This window comes from Pangasianodon hypophthalmus, chromosome 5 (genome assembly GCF_027358585.1).
Source record: "Pangasianodon hypophthalmus isolate fPanHyp1 chromosome 5, fPanHyp1.pri, whole genome shotgun sequence".
Taxonomy (NCBI): domain Eukaryota; kingdom Metazoa; phylum Chordata; class Actinopteri; order Siluriformes; family Pangasiidae; genus Pangasianodon; species Pangasianodon hypophthalmus.
Genome location: NC_069714.1, coordinates 510,736 through 531,832, shown reverse-complemented (window position 1 = coordinate 531,832; position 21,097 = coordinate 510,736). Strand labels below are relative to the sequence as shown.

Here is a 21,097-nt window from a genome sequence, read left to right as displayed (position 1 = left end):
CAATACATGCTTTTTCTCGAGTTTTGTTACCAAAAGTACCTGGTGCGATATTCCCATTAGTCCATTAGCGTCACATTATCTCACTAAGCGCTGTTACTTTACTCGTGTGCAGGTGCTGGATGTAGTGATGCCGCACACACACACGCACACACACACACACACACACAGAGTGAGAGAGAAAACCTTTTTTAGCAAGGTTCGTAGTTTAACTATGCTTTCCAGTAATAATGTTTTTAATCAGGAAACTATTATTATTACAGATTGTGTAGACGAGTTTATCGTTGCTTCATTTTCGTAGCATTTTCTCCATGTTTGCACACGATTTTAATTTTATTGATTCTGTTTTTAATTGCATTTTACGTTTATTGCATTTCATGAATCTAATATTGTAGTATGCTGCCTCCAAGAGCACTGGACTAATTTTTATAACTGTATGAGGTAATAATGAGTGTGTAAACTCAGTGACACTGTGTGTGTGTGTGCGTGTGTGTGCTCTTAAAGGAATCACGTTAACAGTGTAACCCAATAAATGTAAAATAATATCGTTTCCTTGGCTGTAGAAGTTAGAGAACCTACTAGCGCGTCATCTATCTATTGATCTGTCTGTTACAGAAGTGCATATCATGCTTAAGAGAAAAGCATCTCATTATTCTGAGAAAAGATCGTACCTGAAAATGTCTCGTTATTTTGAGAAAAGCATCTTGTTATTACGAAAAGCATTTTGTTATCACGAGAAAATATGTTATTGTTATGAGACAACCTCATTTTTGCGAGACATCTCGTTATTGTGAGAAATGGTTTCTTTGTTATCAGAAATCATTTATGTTATGAGAAAATATCTCATTTTTGTAAGAAAACATCTCGTTATGAGAAAACATCTTATAATTATAATTATTATTATTATGATTATAAGAAAAGCATCTCATTTACTGCATGAAAATATGTTATTATTTTGAGAAAAGAATTTCACTGTTATGAGAAATCACTTCACTGTTAGGAGAAAATATCTGATGATTACGATAAACTTTTATTATTGTGAGAAAACATCTCACTGTTACGAGAAAACACTTCGCTGCTATGAGAAAACATCTCGCTGTTACGAAAAAACATCTCACTGTTACGAAAAAAACATCGAGCTGTTACGAGAAAACATCGCGCTGTTACGAGAAAACACCTCGCTGTTACGAGAAAACATCTCGCTGTTACGAGAAAACATCTCGCTTTTATGAAAAAACATCTCGTTGTTAGGAAAAAACATCTCGCTGTTAGGGGAAAACATCACGCTGTTAGGGGAAAACATCGCGCTGTTATGAGAAAACATTGCACTGTTACGAGAAAACATCTCGCTGTTATGAGAAAACATTGCGCTTTTATGAAAAACATCTCGCATTTACGAAAAAACATCTCGCTGTTACGAGAAAACATCTCACTGTTACAAGAAAAAACATCTCATGATTACGAAAACCTTTCATTATTGCGAGAAAACATCTTGTTGTTGCGAGAAAACATCTGGTTATTATGAGAACATATATCTCGCTGTTGCTTTTCTCATAGTAACAAAATATTTTCTCGTAATAATGATTTTTTTTTTGCAATAATGAGATACATATCTTTTACAAACAAGATGTTTTCTTATAGTAACAAGATGCATTTCTTGTAACAGTGAGATGCTGATGGGGATTTTGGCAGCAATGTGCGTCTGTATATTGCTACACAAACAACAGAGCACACACACACACACACACACACACACAAACACACAAACACACACACAGGTTTATCTTATTATCTTTGTGAGGACCTTCCATTGCTAAAAGCAGTTTTCCTCAAAACTGTCTTTGTAGGGACACAAAAAAAAAGTCCCTACATCACTCTACGATCAGAAGTGTTGGGAAGTTCTTCGTAAAAATGCTGCGCTCTCGTTTGTCATCTTTCTTTTCTTTTATCCTGTGAAAGGAAAGGTTGCATGATGTGATAAATCCTTTTCTCCACACTCTGCCTGTCAGTGAGCACAATAAACACGGGGGATTAGCCGCTAGCACAGATGTACGGAGGCGGTGTGTGTGTGTGTGTATCAGGAAAATCTCCAGAAACACATTACAGCAGCTAATAAGCCAAATTTGTACGCGATCGTGATGGAGTAACACGACGGGCCATCAGATCCTCGTCCTCTCCGTAATGAATGAGTGCGTGCGTTAGGAAAAACACTAAATATTAGCTTTTTTTTTATTGTGAGAGCATTTTGTGTGGGTTTTATTTTCTATATGAATGCTCGGTGAAAGCTGGGTATGCGCTCGCCACACTGACAACACGTCACTGAGAGGGAGCTTTAATTGATTTTGTAGGAAAATGAATCTTTCACCAGAGCAACGATTCACTCGTTTATGGACTTGCTTTTCTTGCTTTTGTGTTGTTGCACTTGTAAAAGTACTCCATTAAAAAAAAACACAACACACACACACACACACACACACACACACTCATCAGTGTGCCCCAGTCAGACCAGGCTTGGTATCATTTATCATTTAAAAGCTCGTTTAAAATCTGGAGCGACGGCACCAAACAAAGGTCACGGCCCTTTGGGAGCTGCATAAAAGATTCATAAAGCGAAGAGCAGCTGACAGCTGGGACTTTAACGGATTCCTCTAAAATTACCAGAGGTGTTCGGCCATGATTTACAGAAAGGACATCGATTACACTCCTCCGTTATTTACGGAAGAAGAATCTACTTTACTCAATTATATTTCAATCCCACCTTTCTGCATTAAATATATGGAAACCCACAATTAAAGTTTTTGTCCATTTTATGCAAAAGGATATTTATATATTCTGTTTAAACAAATGGATCGTTTAAAAAAAAAAAAAAAACATATAAAGCTAAGTAAGGTCATGTTGTGGGTTGTGCTCCCTCTAGAGGCTGAAACTTCCGTTCAGTTAAAGCCAAACCGGAAGCAGCTGCTCATTTCAGCTCAGAGCCGAAGACTAAACAGAGCAACGGCTCAGAGTACGGTAGCCCAGGCCTGGGCAATATGATGATACGATAACGATATCATGATAAATTACATCACAGTAAACCTTTCTGACATATCGCGGGTATTGCTCGTATTTTTTTACAATTATAAACTCTCACTGGAAGCAGCAGATTTGGTCGTCGTATGATATTTCTGTCATATCGCCCACGTGGACTGTAAGTGGAAATTGCCTTAACAAATCAAGAATGCAACAATATGACTGACATCACGACAGCAAATCCGGACACACAACACACGAAAGCAACGAAATCTGGACACACGGACACACGAAAGCAAATCTGGAAACATGAAAGCAAATCTGGAAACACGAAAGCAAATCTGGAAACACGAAAGCAAATTCGGAAGCACAACAGCAAATTCCCATATATGATAGCAAATTCGGAAACAGAAAGCAAATTCAGAAACTAACAGCAAATTCGGAAACATGAAGCAAATTCGGAAACACTACAGCAAATTCGGAAACAGGAAGCAAATTCGGAAACACTACAGCAAATTCAGAAGCATGACAGCAAATCTGGAGACACGACAGATAGCTAATATATGAAAAGGCTAGTTTGGCTGTATCTTAGCTAATTTATCAAAAGGCTAGACTGTGACTTAGCTATTTTATATCATGAGTAACTTTTAGCTTCACAATTGCAAGGTATCTTTCCCAAAAGACATAGAAAGAGAGAGAGATAGAGAGAGAGGGGGAGAGAGAGAGAAGAACAGACGTGCTAAATGCTATAAACATTTCATGCTAATATGGTTATTCTACACAATTACATATACTACCGCTAGTGCTAACTAGCATGAACAAATTGACATTCATGTGTTGTGTGTCTGTGTGTTAATGAAGCATTAAAAATAGGCAGGTTTCACGCTGTGGCCAATTACCAAACACAGCAGGTGAAACAGCTGGCACTTCCTCCACGGGGTACAGCGATGACGCTAATGCTAATGCTAATGCTAACACAAGCACACACACAAGTGGTTTTTGGAGTCTCATTTACATCCATATTGTTTATATTGATCTTTCTAATGAAGAGAAGATTCGATATATATATTAAAGTTCTCACACAAGAGGAATGAGAGGAACTGATAACTCCTGGGTCACCCCGAGAGACGTGTGTGTATTATTACTCGTATTATTCCACCTGCTCATTAAAGTGCACTTTATCACTTCTAGACCTGCTGTAATCATAAGTTTGTATAGAATATAATCATGCAGTCTGAACAGAAGGCATTAGGAGGGAAGTAAAGGCTTATTAAAGTAAAGTGTTGCAGGAACAGAGACAAAGGAAATGGTTACGGATGCAATAAGTCGCTTTTATTACTGCGAATATCAACAAGAAGAGGATTTAAAATGAAATACAAAGAAGAGCGCAGGTGGATAAACAACAGTGATCAGTGATTGGACAATGAGAACAGTGGTGATCAGTGATTGGTTGATGAGAAGAGTGGTGATCTGTGATTGGTCAGTGGGAACAGTGGTGATCAGTGATTGGTTGATGAGAACAGTGGTGATCTGTGATTGGTCAGTGGGAACAGTGGTGACCAGTGATTGGTTGATGAGAACAGTGGCAGTGATTGGTTGATGAGAACAGTGGTGATCTGTGATTGGTTGATGAGAACAGTGGTGATCAGTGATTAGTCATTGGGAACAATGGTGATCAGTGATTGGTCATTGGGAACAATGGTGATCAGTGATTCAACAATGAGAAGAGTGGTGATCTGTGATTGGTCAGTGGGAACAGTGGTGATCAGTGATTGGTTGATGAGAACAGTGGCAGTGATTGGTTGATGAGAACAGTGGTGATCAGTGATTGGTCATTGGGAACAATGGTGATCAGTGATTGGTTGATGAGAACAGTGGTGATCAGTGATTGGTCATTGGGAACAATGGTGATCAGTGATTGGACAATGAGAAGAGTGGTGATCAGTGATTAGTCATTGGGAACAATGGTGATCAGTGATTGGTCATTGGGAACAATGGTGATCAGTGATTGAACAATGAGAAGAGTGGTGATCAGTGATTGGTTGATGAGAACAGTGGTGGGCAGTGATTGGTCGTTGGCAAAACTGCGGTAATGTTTTCACTCCAAATCCACTTCAGTTCGCAGGCAACAGGAGCCGCTAACAAGTACAAATTTAAACCACTTCACAATTTCAAACCACAAAATTGAATAGCGGAAGCGAAAGCACTAAATTTCCATAAATAACCACTACAACACTTCATTACAGGTTTCCATGTTTAACTGTCAGTGTAAGTCATATATGCAGCTGTGTATGTGTACCAGACCTGATCTGCACCCCCTGAGCCAGTGAATCCTTAAAGTCCTCGCCAAGAGTTGCCTCTATTTCTCGTTCAGTGGATCAGGGTTTGAGTCGGTGAGTTCGGTAAATACCATATGAGATTTCCAGCAAGCATGTTAGGCCGAGTCTCCCAAAGAGACCAAGCACTTGTGGCTTAAAAAAAGTTCTAACTGAATTGTTTCATTTTTCATTTTATGTTCAAACCAATTATTAAAACCTATTTGATTCAGTAGTAAATGTATACATGAACATTACTATTGACATTTCTTTTAGAAATAAATTTAAACCATGAGCCCTTATCCAGACGTCTATAAGATAATGAAAAATTTAACAAGTCCAAACTTTTGCCTGGGCGTATTCCGTATGACGTAAAGTTACATCAGACTGTATATAATTAGTCTGAGACGTGGGACCTTCAGAATATACCCTACTACTGTTAAGCCCAGCTTGGAGACTAGCCCATTTTCTGTTTCTCTGTTAGCATTTCTGAGATCATTAGAGATGGCAGGAGAAATCCACCGAGCTGATGTGGTGTAGATCAGGTAGACTGTAGTCTGTCCATCACCTTCCGGAGCAGTTGCCACTCGGACAGTAAGGATCTGGGCTATCGATCCGAAGGAGGATAATTTAGCTCGCTTTAAATCGACCAAATGTTGGGCCAACATCAGCCATTCTGTTGGAGCAACTTTAACAGAGTTGTTAAGAAAATGGCCCCTAGCACAATGGTCTATAGGGAAGGCCAACATCATCACCCAAAATACATGATGGACCAACATCAGCTGCCACTGCTGAGCAAGGCATCTAAAGGCTGGATTATACTTGCTTTTAACTACGTACGCAAGATGGCTGCTGGTCTTTCGGAGCATTGTTGATGCGCTTCCTCAGAAATGAATGCTATGTGTACTTGTAAATAGTGGGAACAGGATTGCACCATGTGACACTGTGGCCACAAACTAGCCTTGTGTCTCAAATCTCTTATACTTATATACGAATATTTACAAGTATTGAGTACTAACACTAACCGTGAATTTTAAAAACCTTTCATGTATCCTTCAAATCTCAACAAGTCTTCTGGATTAGTAACTACTCAGTTTGAGAGGAAGATAATGACAACAATCACGACGACTGCAGGAAGTTTTAGACAGAGATTGTCGCTGTTTTAAAAGTCTCTATGCATGAAAGCACTAACCATTTTACAATTCAACTTGGAAACCTGATGGACGAGGATGTTTCGGCTCTGTCAGGTTTACCCCAGGCCTAACTCGTTTCTTTCATTCTTTCTGATTTTCACTTGCATTTTAATTGTATTCATCGTAACCCAGCTGCTGCAGATGTGTCCTCGACCTCATGGCCATATATCATATACATTGAGCTGCCAGTTTATTACCTACCAGATTGGTACGTCTAATAAACTGGTGCATATAAAAAGAGTAAATACATTTAAAAAAAAAAATCGACTGAGAGCTTGCATAAAAACCAGGAGAGAATATAAAACCCCAGCTGGCTCAGAAAAAGTGCTAAGCGTGTAACGATCTGTTTTCTCTCGTACACTTGTTCTCGGAATTTCTCTTCTACTCTGAGACACTGACGTCAGTGAGATAGAGAGAGACGAGAAAGGGAGAGGGAGGTGAAACCGACAGATCAAATGACTCTGTGTAATCAGTTTGGCTCTGCCACATCAACATCTTCGCTCGAGTAGAGAGAGAGAGAGAGAGAGAGAGAGAATAGAAGAACGAGCGGTACTTAACCTTCTGGTCTCATTCGATACTATCAAATGGACTGTAGCGCTCTTCTCCTGCCTGCCTCAACACCTCTTTGTCTCTCAGCTGTCCATCTCAATCAGTCGTCATCCCTCGCTCGCTCGCTCACTGAGCGGATCGTGTGTTAGCCTGCGTTAGCGTGTATTCGTGGGTTTATCGTCAGCTGGATGGGATGTAACCCTCGAGTCTGGTGTCCTACAAACATTTTAATACTTGACACTATGGTTCCTGGGCCTGTAGACCTTTTAGACCTTCGCACAATCGTACCTCAGTCACTCCTTCACACCCCAATCAAACCTCATCACCAAAGCAAGGTCTTGACGATCTCAGAGTTAGCGTGCGAAAGGGTATGTCACCTCACGCCAGCTAAAACTGTTGCAGCTTCGTTAGCGGTCTGTTAGAGCAGCGGGAAAAGTGTCAGATCTATTTGTGAACGTCACCGGGAGCCGACGATCTGCTCCCGTCAGAATCGCGTGATGGCGGTTATTTTTGGAGCAAATCCAAGTCCTCCTGCAAATCCAACAGCTTTATTTATAGCTATTGCCAATTTTTTCTTTGCGAAATACCTGCCTAAAGATAGGGTTGCACTCCGAGTACGAGTACGGCGGGTTTTCGGTACCAACACTGATAGTGAAACAGTAACGCGGCAGTTAGTACTAATCAGTTTAAACAGTGACTAGTAAAGGACACGTCTAGGCTACAAGGCTCAGTCTTTACAACGTTAGCGAGTGTATAACAAAGTGCATTCGTTAGCTACGTTAATTAGCTCGGATCGCCGAGGGCTGTAGTGGAGAAAGTAAACGCTTTGGAGAGTAGTTTAAAGTATATTTTTTGTTGTTTCCATCGAGTCAGAATCCCTCGTTTCCTGTCGTCAATAACCGACAGCAGCCGATTGTCAAGAACAACATACTGGGTAAGAGCCGTAATTTTCACCCATCGACTGTAGACATTTTTTCCTGCTTAACCTGCGGCATTGATCCCAAAATGCTCCCTACCGAGGCAGCCTTCCTCCAGCCAAACTGATGGTGTCTTAAAATTCCCTGAGAACATGATATTGAAATAAATTATGGCACCCTGTGTACTATAGAACGTGTCCAGTAGGGAGTCATGTGGGATCCAGTCCACCAATCCGATTCCACACAAGCGCACGAGTCTATTACCAAATCTGAGTGTGTGTGTGTGTGTGTATGTGTGTGTGTGTGTGTGTGTAAAACAAAAACCAAAAGGAAACACAAAGATCGGATTGTTCCTTCTTACAAAGATATTCTGGACATTGACATTTCTAACAGTGTCAGTGTGTGAGACTCTCTCTTTAAACACTCTGGCTGTATTGATCAGATGTGTGTGTGTGTGTGCGTGTTTGCACTGTTTGTCGAGGCACTCGTTCTGCAGCCCCCCATTACACACTGCCCGCTCAATGCCTGTGTGTGTGTGTGTGTGAGCGAGAGAGAGAGGGAGAGAGGGTCTCTATGTCTTGACTTGCAGGGGGTCGCCACGGTTACGCTAGCGAGCATGTTTGAAATGTAGCGTGGTATATTTCATCATACTGCAGCATTTTAGACTTTTTATTGCTTCCATATGTCATAAAGAGCGACATTTTTCCTTTATGACATTTTCCTGGGACTTCAGCCGGGATTCGAGCAGAACGTGCTGCTAAACAGCATAAATCACATCTGGACTCTCTCTCTCTCTCTCTCTCTCTATCACTCTTTCTGTGGGTGTGTGTGTGATAGAATGCCTTTGAGGTGAGGGAAGAAAAGCCACAGATGAATTACAGTCGTGATTTCATTAAGGCGGGAAACATGGAGGTGAAAGAATTAATCAGCGTTCTCCCTCTCTACCTTTCTCTCCTCCATTATGTACAGCACAGCTGGGTGACCTCAATCCATCCATCCATCTAACTCTCTGTCTATGTATCCATCTGTCTATCTAAACATATGTCTATTTATCTGGCCTTTTTGTGTATTTATTCACCCTCCTGTCTGTCTTTCTGTCTATCCCTCGCAGACAGCCGGACAGACAGACGGACGGATGGACGGACGGACAGACAGTCAGACAGACATGGTGATTAGTGTGAAGTGAAAGGCAGAATGTAAAAGCAGGTGAATGTAAAGCTCTAGTGAAATTCTTTTTGTGTGATCATTATGGAAAACTGAATAATTCCCAATCCGGAGTGGGAATATGTTCACTGATGCTGTGAAATGAGATTTTATCGCTTCTTTAAACAGCTCCTTGAATGTTAGTCCTAAAAACACACTGTAGAAAACTAATCAACACCTGCTGACCAATCAGAATCCAGAATTCTAGGTTATATACAGGAGTTTGCGTCCCTTCAGATACTTGCAGTGCATGAACCCCCTACTCAGTGATGTACTGCCCCACTGCCCCGGGCTGATCCACTGCCCCACCTCCCCGTGCTGAAGTACTGCCCCGCTGCCCCATTGCACCAGGCTGATCCACTGCCCCACCTCCCTGTGCTGAAGTACTGCCCCGCTGCCCCATTGCACCAGGCTGATCCACTGCCCCACCTCCCTGTGCTGATCCACTGCCCCACCTCCCTGTGCTGATCCACTGCCCCGCCTCCCTGTGCTGATCCACTGCCCCGCCTCCCTGTGCTGATGTACTGCCCCGCTGCCCCATTGCACCAGGCTGATCCACTGCCCCACTGCCCTGGGCTGATCCACTGCCCCGGGCTGATCCACTGCCCCGCTGCCCCATTGCACCAGGCTGATCCACTGCTCCACTGCCCCGTGGTGATGTACTGCCCCACTGCCCCATTGCATCGGGCTGGTCCGCTGCCCCACTGCCCCACCTCCCCGTGCTGAAGTACTGCCCCACTGCCCCACTGCTCCGTGCTGATCCACTGCCCCGCGCTGATGTACTGCCCCATTGCACCAGGCTGATCCACTGCCCCACCTCCCCGTGCTGATGTACTGCCCCACTGCCCCATTGCATCGGGCTGATCCACTGCTCCACTGCCCCACCTCCCTGTGCTGATGTACTGCCCCACTGCCCCATTGCATCGGGCTGATCCACTGCTCCACTGCCCCACCTCCCCGTGCTGATGTACTGCCCCACTGCCCCATTGCATCGGGCTGATCCACTGCTCCACTGCCTCACCTCCCCGTGCTGATGTACTGCCCCACTGCCCCATTGCATCGGGCTGATCCACTGCTCCACTGCCCCACCTCTCCGTGCTGATGTACTGCCCCACTGCCCCACTGCCCTGGGCTGTCTCTGTCTCTCAGTGTGAGCAGAGCGGTGAAGACCCCACCAGGTTGGGCTGGGTGTTTTCCCTCGGGTCCTCCTGTCCAGATGGCTTTGTAGGAACAGATGGATCTGTCTCCCGCTCTCTGCTTCCATCTGGCTGGCGTATGAAGAGGAGAGGAAGGAGAGATGGATGAAGAAGAGCTCCAGACCTGTTTTACACTGCCCGACTCCCAGCATGCCTCTGGGCTACGCCACAGAAATCCAGTCTTTACTGCTGTACCGAGCTAAAGAGGTACGGAAACTAAAGGCGAGGAAAATCTTTGTATGAAGCTGAAATGTCAGGAATGTGACAAGCTGCGTCACGCATTATCTAATTGAAGAAAAAGAAAGACGTTTACACGGCGACTTTGCGTGTTTCTGCACTTTTCCTTTCTAAAATATCGTTTATTCAGAATAATTGCGAATACATGTATTATTAATCACAGATCTATCGTAAGAGGATCTTCACACATTATCGCACACACTGTATTACACTAAATAGGGAACAAGCTGGGACACGGGAAGTATTTGTAGCTACAAAGTTGTTCCCATGGTTACACGTAGCTAGCATTCGTTAACATGCAGGAAAGATGTAGTAATTCATTTATGTGATTTTTAGATCATATATATATAAATATATACATATATATATATGTACATACATAAATATGAAAAAAGTAACCTCTTCACAAACACCTCTAAATACACAAACACACTCAGGGTCCTAATTACTGGCTTCGCTTTACACCGGCGTATCCCGTCATTTCCAGTGCTGTTAGATACACCATGAGGGGGGAAGAAAAAGCCACCAGAGGGAACGTACCGTCTGAGGCCTTTCATTTCCTTTTGTGTCTGTAATTTTCTACAGAATAAACACCTATTTTTAGGTGACGGATTTTTTCGACGTCTCGCTAAACAAAGTCGTTAAAAAAGCCGGACTACTAGCCAGCGGCCCCGGGGGCGGCTCTGCAGGCTTTACAGCCGTAACGCTGCTTTTTAAACACCGCGGTTCGGCTTCTCTTTATTTCAGTGAAGAATCGTATAAACACGAGCGGCGGAAATGCGGCGCCAAAAACTCACCACGTGCAGTTACGAACACGTGTTGTTTTATATTTGATTTAGATGTTTTGTCAAGAATTCGATTTTCATTTATTTACTTATTTATTTGCGATTTTGTTTATTGAGTTTCAGTTATAAATTTATTATATATTATTATTACATAAAAATAAAAATGTATTACATATTCCATTTTATTTTTGGTTCAGATGCTGAAAACAAACACTTATCCATATATTATTTGTTTGTTTGTTTGTTTGTTTACAATTGAATTCTATTATTATAATTAATTTGATTTATTTTTGGCTCAGATATTTGGTTGAAATTTATTTAACTTCATTTACTGTATTATTTATTATGTGTTTGTTTTTAAGCATAATTAGATTTTTTTTTTTTGGTTCTGATATTTTGTTCAGATTTGCAAACACCATTTATTTATTTATTTGCTTTTTTAAATTTCAGATTTACAAACATTTACAAACATCAGGCCTTATTTATTTATTTGTTTGTTTGTTTAATTAGTTAGCTACAATTTTATGTATTTTTGCTTCTACTATTTTGTTCGTACATAATATCTACAACACTATATTTAAAATTTTTAAATTTTATATTTAAAATTTGTCTTTGTTGTTAGAAACAAGAGATCAGAACGTGAAGGCTTAATAAGCCGCGCTGTTTGGGCTTGAGCGATACACAGAAACTCTTCTCCGCGTCTCAGCGTCTCTCAGATCAGCCTCAGGAACCACAGGAACATCATCATAAGCAGAACTTCAAGCCGCCAGACGAACGGAAAATCCCCCGTCCACCTCCGTCTGTCAGGCCTGGAAGCGTCCGAGTGTAAAACAGCGGAGTAATGAGAGCCAGCAGGACAAAATGGTCCGTGTGTGTGTGTGTGTGTGTGTGTGTGTGTGGGGCTTTTAATCTCCGCTGTGCCCTCCATATGCTCCACCTGTCCAAAAAGAACACCCGAGTCCTGCACTTGTCTAGCATGGTTTCCTCAAGACTTCATCTTTTCTCACTAATTTATCTTTAAGATAATGTTCCTATTGACTGAAAGCAGGACACACACACACACACACACACACAGTAGAGCAGTGTATTAACTGAGGCTTAGCTCATGTTCATTTGAAAACACGTGTTTTTTCCTTTCCATTCACACTAAAACACTTTCCACACCCATAAAAACGCAGATTTACGAATTCGTAATCTGAAGTGCTTAAATCTGACTTTTCGCATTTTTTTCACGTTGTATTGTAGCGTTTCGTAAACGAGGCTTAGCCATGTGATGATTCCTGTCTTCTGCGTGAGATCTTTTACTTTCACGTTTTATTGATTGCTTTGTATAAGTGCACAAGCGACATTCTTCTGGGACGAAATGACGTAAAGGTCATGCAGAGGTGGACGAATCGTAAACTGATTAGCTAGGACGAATCGTAAATTGAATAGCTAGGACGAATTGTAAATTGATTAGCTAGGCCACTGGGTGAAAGGGAAAGCTGTAGTAGTGTGCTGCCCAGTCCCAGTCCCATGTTTGCGTTGCCAAGAAACCTAACCTTCGAAGGTAAAAAGTCATAGCTAACATTATATAATAACGTATGGTTAGCTAGTTAGCTAGTTAACACTGACTAAGAAAAATGGTCCTGTTGTGCGAAAGTTGATAAGGAGCAGGACCGGGCGATACAATGACATAATATCGATATCGTGATAAGTAACAATTAGCTCCAACACGGGGATTAGTCATTCATCACTGGAAACTATTAAACATGCTACTGTGTCCAAAACATTTCAAATATTTACTGAAATCAAACCAGATCTTGGTAACGAACTCTCGTTTCACTCGGGTGTAAGGAGGAACAGACATGTGTGTGTGTGTGTGTGTGTGTGTGTGTGTGTGTGTGTGTGTGTGTGAAACTTCCAAATTATCTCGCACATTCAGAGAGGATCTGCTAAATGGCTCGCACAATCTCTGGGGTAATAAACGAGCAGCTGAACACACAGCTTCATTCATCCGTGAGCCGAATGAACTTCGCAAGGAAGATCCTGAAGAGCCGCTTTACGAGGACTGCTTCAGAGATCATGATGATGATGATGATGATGGGGTTCATGTACCAGCATGCAGGTAGATATCATACACACACACACATAAAAGCTCGTTAAAAGCCTGAAAAATACGCTAAAGTAACAGATGATGTGCAAAACCTCTGGTGAAATCGTACAGAGGGGAGAAAGGGGTTGAGTCCGTCAAGTGTCAAACTCCTGAGAGTCGTAAAAGCGCAAAGACGCTTGTAGCAATACAGACTCATAGCTTCAGGAAAAATTCTTTCTCCATTGCTGCTGTTTTATTAGCGTTCAGAATCCATTCGCTTCCTGACACGCCGAGATCTAGCTTTCCTCTCTGTCGTTGGAGTCTTTGGATTGTCACTGGCTCTTGCCTTAATCTATCCTCCATCACTGCCATCACTGCCATCACCTTGACCCCTGACCCTGACTGTCTGTCCTAGACAGCACATGCTACATTCATTAGCCTTCCGATGGCCCCCGTGATCACGACGCTCCAATCTTTTTTTCTTCTCAGTGTAAACAGAAATGGCTCCAACACCATCAGCGTTCCTTCGCTCAAAATCCAGAGATGGAAGCTGTGAGCCAAGAGCACGGCTGAGGCGGAGAACGCTCTGGTCTCACTGCTGACTTCAGAAGATGGTTTGTCAGGAAATGAAAAAAAAAAAATCTCTGACAAGACCGGAAAGAAAAACTAATCCCATCCGAACAGGGCTTAATAGTCAGGGGCAGCACGAGCTGAATGCTAACAATTGTTCCGTTTTCTGTGGATACAAGCAGGATAATGATATAAAACCAGAACATTCAGGACCAAATTGACTTTATTTCTAGCTTCGTCTCTAAGCGGTTTCCATGGCGATAGCTAATTCGGTTTTCTGCTTGTTCAATGTATGACCTTTTCGGCTTGTTAGAGTCTCCTAACCCTGCATTTCCATACCAACAATGGAGTCTCGTGAGAAGCAGTTAACCTTTTGACCTCAGCGGGAATAAAAGCCTAGATCGCCTAGAACCCGGAACCTACGTGACTAGTGAGGTTTTTGTGCCGTTGAGAGGGAAAATGCTGAAAAAATAAACCAAAATGACAAAAAGTGTAATGAGTAAGGTTATTATTATGGTTATGGTTTGCGTTATTTAGTAACAGTGTCACACACGGTAAAAGAAAACACCGTGTTAAGAAATCTCCTAAGCTATGAGGTTTTTTTTTTAGTTTCCAATCATAACATTTCAGCTAGCAACGAATTATATATCCATTTTGTCGACATTAGTAAAATATTAACGACAATTCCCGGCAGACGTTTTGAAGCGCTAAAACATTTTTTCGTAAAAAAAAAAAAATCCCTTGGATGGAAACATAGCTAACGTTATTACAGCTACTATTGAGATCTTAAAGTTCTTAATAAGTCACGTGAAGTGAATGGGTTTAATCCGAACATGGCAGCTTATTAAAATTAGGACTGGGCGATATGATGATATCGTGCGAAATAATGTCGCAATACGCTACTCTGAGATACGTTTTCACTCTGATTAATCGATCAGTTGTTCAGGTTTTGTAACGTTTCGAATCTTTAACGTTGTAACCTGTTACAATTTTATGTATTTTCCTTCTTCTTAATGTTAAATGTTAAATCATTTATTTTAGAGATGGTAAACAAGGTAAATGGTATAAACGCTTATGACACACAGGTTACACGTTCTTTTCGATGAATTCTGGACTTCCTGTATCAGAGAGGAACGAAGTCTTCGGCTACCAGAGACAAAGGACAGCCTTTGACGTTTTTTTTTTTTGTCCATCACATTAGACCAGGCCAGCGAGCGAGAAATGAGATTCCGACGCTCAATAAATAATGAAGCTATCTTGCTGGCCAGGCAAACCACTTTCATTACCACAGCAGTATGAGGGACGCGTGCCCTAAATTAATTCCAGTGGGCAGAAAATTGCTTTTATTTTATGCATAATGCCCTTTAAGCACCTTCTGTTACAACACCTCGTGCGGGTGCGTGTGCGAATAACAGACCGCGGCTCTCAGCGGGCCAAATCTGATTTGCGTTCTCTTGCTACTCAGCAATGGATTCTGTTTGAATTGTCTCAGCCAAAGGATGGGCTGAAGTCTCTGAAAAAAAAAAAAAGAAAAGACAGATGGGGAAAAAAAAAAGTATCAGAGGACATCGGAGGAGACGCGTCTTAATCAGAGACTGATTGTTTCATGAATAAATGTAACTTATTACTTATAACAACAAAATGAGCAGTAAGTGGAGCAGATCCTTCAAACCATGGCATGTTTTCCTGGTTACACAACTGCACTATTTGTCCATGTAGCACACAGTTATAGAAGAGGAATGATTTATAATCGCACTATCCGGTGACACAAAGATGAGGATGGCTTCCCTTTTGAGTCTGGTTCCTCTCAAGGTTCCTTCCTCGTGAAGTCTCGGCGAGTTTTTCCTCACCACCGTCGCTTGCTCTTTACGGATGAATTTAAAATTTACATTCTGGATTTATATATTTCGGTAAAGCTGCTTTGTGTCCACTGTTAAAAGTGCTACACAAATAAAACTGAATCGAATTGAAAAGGAATTTATATAATGGGGCTTACAGTAAATCATCTACGCAGCTGCGTAACCCAGTTCTGAATATGCAGAACTTTCCCTGCGTTAATATAGTTCTAACTTTTGAATGTAAGTTGGTTCTTCACCAGTTTATCTTTATTAACCCATGTTGGTTGATGTCTATCCTTTTTTGATACCTAGCTTTAGCAGTTAAAATGACAGATCAATAGCGACGTGGTGGTTTGTAGCATTTCTTCGGCTGATGATGCACCTTAAGCGGCTCCCTATTGGCCGCATTATTGTAAAGCCTTATACAGGGAATAGGTGCTGAATCCCGAATGGCTGCTAGTGCAGGAATTATAGATCACAGAGCGGCTGAATAGCAAATGACTACTTACTGCTCATTATATGCTTCAGAAGCCATAATTTAGCATCCGATGCCACACCTTGTTAAGGTCAGAGCTGGTGTTATAGGAAATAAATCAACGCCTCCTGACCAATCAGATTCAAGGATTCGACAATGCCGTGGTTTAGGCTCGATTAAACCCTGTTGCTCGAGTCTGAAAATAAGAGAGACAGATGACGATAACGCCTTCTATCAGGGGGAGTGAAACACCTCTCGCTGATGTTTAAGCAGCAATTTAGCTTATTTAGCTAGCTACTCCGTAGCTATTCATTCTTTTAGAGTATAAGGAAAAAAATTTCCCTTGTTGAGAATTTACTAAGGAAAGACTCTTAGAAAGAGTAGGAAAGTAGATAGAGAGAAAGATCGACAACATGGCAGAGAGAAAAACAGAGATAAAGATGGTCCTAGAGAATGAAAAGGAAAAGAGGAACTCATGATTATGAACGAATGAGAGCGAAAGACAGAGAGAGAGGGAAACAGGCAGGAATGGATAAAGAGGTGCAGAAAGAGAGAGATGAATGAGCAGAAAGAGTAGTGTAGAGACACAGGAAGAGAGACTGGTGCGAACTTCAGATTTACTTGAGCGTAAACGTATCCCTGACTGACTCCGACTTTCCTACGTGGAAAGAAAACAACGTAATTTTTTTCGTAAATAACGCCGTGTTCATTGTACCATCCGGGTCACGGCACCAAGTTTCGGTAAAGATTCGGTCAAGATGAGCCAAAAGACGGGCAAAGATCCAGAGAAGAACAAAAGAAGAGAGAGAGAAGGCAGAGTGAGACGCAAAGATAGACAGAGACAGGAAGGCTGATATGATGAAGAGATAGAGAAGTCGTGAATAACAGAGCAAAGCGCTGTTTATGTTGATCGTCACTGAGCTGAGGACGAGATTTACTGTGCTTTTTAAAAGCGCCGTTACAGTCGCCTTGGTATTAAATCCGCAGAGACACTTGGGCCGATGGCGTGGAACATTGCTAAGTAGTGAAAGGCGAAAGGCTGATGTGTTTTCGGCCGTATCATAACTCAAAACGGTGCGATTACACCTCAAGGGCGAAAGAAGGTGGAGGCGATATTTCATCTCTCGCGTCTCGGGTGCTAAAACATATTAATGTCCTCTCCGTCATATTTTACGGCCCTCAGCGCTGTTGTTTCCCTGCCGCTCTAGCGAGTGTGTCCTCACTGTAAAAAATAGGAAACGTCTACTGACTTCAGTTCAGGCTTCTTCGGTTTCTCAAGGTCGTATCTTTTCATCAGCGCTCCGAAAACAAACAATTAATATCGCGATAGCTGGCTAACATTTGAGCACTTCTTCTTCTTTTTTTTTTTTAAACATACTGGCTTTATCCATCCTTTCAAAATATGAATGGAAAAACCTGAAAAAGAAAAAAAAAACCTGTCTTTCTGGTGCTTTGCATTATGGGTATCGTAGTCTTTTCCTGTTCCTAATCAATTCTACGCCGTCTTCGGGATTTCTGCGTAAGTGTAAGGAAATTCGTTTTCAACCTGCGAAACGCTGCTTATAAACAGACGCCGCTAAAACTAGCTAGTAAGTTAGCATGAAACTTAATTGGGGATTTTAAAAAAACGTGTTGTTTAACAAAGGAAATTGAGTGGTTCATTCTGTACCTGTGGTTGAGCGTGTGTGTGTGTGTGTGTGTGTGTGTGTGTGTGTGTGATGGTCTTGTAGGCACCTTCAATACACTCTCTGGGCGATATGAAAAATGCCTTCATCAGCAATTCCTCCTCCACTGCTTGACCTTCTTGATGAGTGCTCCCTTTAATCAGTGTGTGTGTGTGTGTGTGTGTGTGTGTGTGTGTAGACAGCCATCCTGAGAAGCTATTAGGAGGGTAGTGGGGGGTGTTTAAACGGCGAGTTCGGGCATGACGAAGATCTTTGGACGTCTTCAAAAGAGCATCAGAAGAACAAACACGCGCACACACACACACACACACACACACACACACACACACACACACACACACACACACACACAGCCAAGATCTCCGTCCCAAACCGCAGAGTATTTTTACACACTGTTTAGTGTTAGTGCTGTATTTTAAATAAATAAATTAAATAAATCTGATTTCTGTGGATTTAAAAACGATAAAGAAGAAAAACTTTTTGTTCCTTAACTGGAGGAAAACTTCTTCTGCGTTACATCTGTTTTTATATATTATCTGTTTTATATAGTGGGCGTGTCACTCTGTGGATCACCTGACACGGCGGTCACTGATAGGCTGCATGAGTCTACAGTCTGCGCCGGAAAGAAATCAGCCCCAGCGTCGCTCCTCGCTTCTCCATACCATTCTGTGTGTGTGTGTGTGTGTGTGTGTGTGTGTGTGTGTGTGTGTGTGTGTGTGTTAATGACCGCTGGTGGTGCTGTTGTGCTCGATTCAACCAAACAATCTGACCCGGACGCTACAAGCGAAAGTTTTAAAGACAGGATGGCTTAGCTTACGTTACTTACGAGAGCTGTGTTAGGATTCTGTATTTCCTTTTGAAACAGGAAGTCAGAGTGACGGCGTGTTGAAGTGCTTCCTGTTTTACACAACAGCCACGCCCCTGCGGAACCTCTACACAAACCCGACGGTATGGTAGCTAAAGAAGAGCTAGCTAACGAGTCTTTCGTTCAGCTGTGGAGGATTTCGCACCGCCGCTTTAAGCACAGAAATAATACGTGAGAATAGTGTGTGGTTGCCATGGAGACATGCCAGGTTAACACACCATCAGTGCTGAACAGTACATAAATCAGTACAACACCACCATCACGTTTCCACGACTAAACACCAAACCAGCGTACTACCCGTATGGACAGTAGGTGAAAATAGTACAGCATCATTCGGTTACCATGACTACATCCCCTACATCCCAAAGTGCACACTTCTGTACTAAGTAGGTATGTGAAAAAAAAAAAAATTCTTCACCACCTTTATGTCACCATGGTTACATAATAAATCAGCATACTACCCTTATTAGTAGTATGTGAAAATAGTACAGCACTATGTGGTTACCATGACTACAGCCCAAACTGCATACTTCTGTACTAAGTAGGTATCACCATGGTTACATACTAAATCTGCATACTACCTTTATTAGCTGTAATTGGGAAATAGTACAGCGTCATTCGGTTCCCATGACAACATCCCACACTCATACTTCTGTACTAAGTAGGTATGTGGAAATATTGTACCAGCTTTATGTCACCATGGTTACATACTAAATCAGCCTACTACCCTTATTAACAGTATGTGAAAAGAGTACAGCATCATTCGGTTCCCATGACAACATCCCACACACATACTTCTGTACTAAGTAGGTATCACCATGGTTACATACTAAACCAGCCTACTACCCTTATTAGTAGTATGTGGAAAACAGTACAGCACTACGTGGTTACCATGACAACATCCCAAACTGCATACTTCTGTACTAAGTAGGTATGTGAAAACAATACTTTACCACCTTCACGTCACCATGGTTACATAACAACTCAGCCTACTACCTTTATTAGTAGTATGTGAAAATAGTACAGCGCTATGTGGTTACCATGACAACAGCCCAACGCGCATACCTGGCTCTATGTAGTAAGAGATTTACGTCACCATGGCTACCATACTGCTCAGTAGGCTAGTATGCGGGTTGGGACGTGGCCACGCGCTCCGCTCAGTTAGACGTGACAGAACGTCAGTTTTGCTCAACTTCTGTTCGCGCGCTCAATAAAGCGGTTCAGCGCGAGACTCCGGTAAACCGCGGTTCAGCACAAACCTTGACTGGAGAGCTGCGCGTGGCGCTGGGCGAGTCCCGCACCGCGGTACCGGGGGGCGACGCGGTGCCTAACGGCCGCACGGGCGCGCGGTGCTTCAGGCCGTCCAGGAGGCGCACGAGCAGGATGTTGGCCGGTAAATCGTCGACGCCGCAGTCGACCAGCACGCGGCACTCGGGGCAGCGCAGTTCGCGGCGCGAGCTCACGATGCTCTCGAGGCAGCGGCGGCAGAACGTGTGTTGGCACGGCAGCACCCTGGCGCTCGCGTCCAGCCGCTCCAGGCACACCGAGCACTCCAGTAAATCCAGCAGCGACGACTCGTCCATCTTCAGCTCAGTCGCGGCGCGTGCAGCAGTAACACGTAATCCCGTTCACCGAGCACGGCGCGAGCGCACACATACCGACGCTCCTCCGTGACGCGCGAGCTCTCCTCCTCTCGCGCAGCTGCTCCACAAGCGCTGGCTGTGGCGAGGTCTTTTTTTTTTTTTTTTTTTTTTTTTTTTTTTTTATGTTCTCTCTCTCTCTCTCTTTTTTTTTTCTTTTTCCCACCGCTTCTCCGGAAATAGCCACGCCCCCTAGCGGAGCTCTCTGCTCTGCGATTGGTCAGCGGTCGCTATGGTCACACACCAAATGTCAAAGTGAGCTACAACTAAAAAGAAAAGAAAAAAAAAAAAAAAAAAAAAATAATAATAATAATAATAATAATCAAGCTGTTGTTGCTTCATGTGTAACTCAATAAGTTTCATTTAGGACTAAAGTTCTAAAATGTGTGACTTTTTTATTATTATTAATAAAAAAAACCAGTAAAACTAGTAACTTATAATAAATTATTTAATTTCCTCAATGACCCCAAAATCAGATTTAAACCCTACAAGGTGCTTGACATTTCAGTTTTTTATATTTACTAAAAAAAGTTTTTAAAACACCTA

At 42.4% G+C, this 21,097-nt stretch overlaps 1 protein-coding gene across 2 annotated transcripts in view; it reads right to left on the bottom strand.

Annotated features, from left to right (window-relative positions):
• LOC113524321 (E3 ubiquitin-protein ligase SH3RF3) overlaps positions 1-20,635 on the bottom strand; it is a 60,694-nt gene extending 40,059 nt beyond the window's left edge. For both annotated transcript variants that reach the window (XM_026910520.3, XM_053233835.1), the window contains exon 1: positions 20,171-20,635. In XM_026910520.3, the coding sequence (XP_026766321.1) occupies positions 20,171-20,494 (324 nt within the window). In that variant the 5' untranslated portion in view covers positions 20,495-20,635. The remainder of the gene's footprint in view (positions 1-20,170) is intronic.
• Positions 20,636-21,097: the final 462 nt, after the last annotated feature.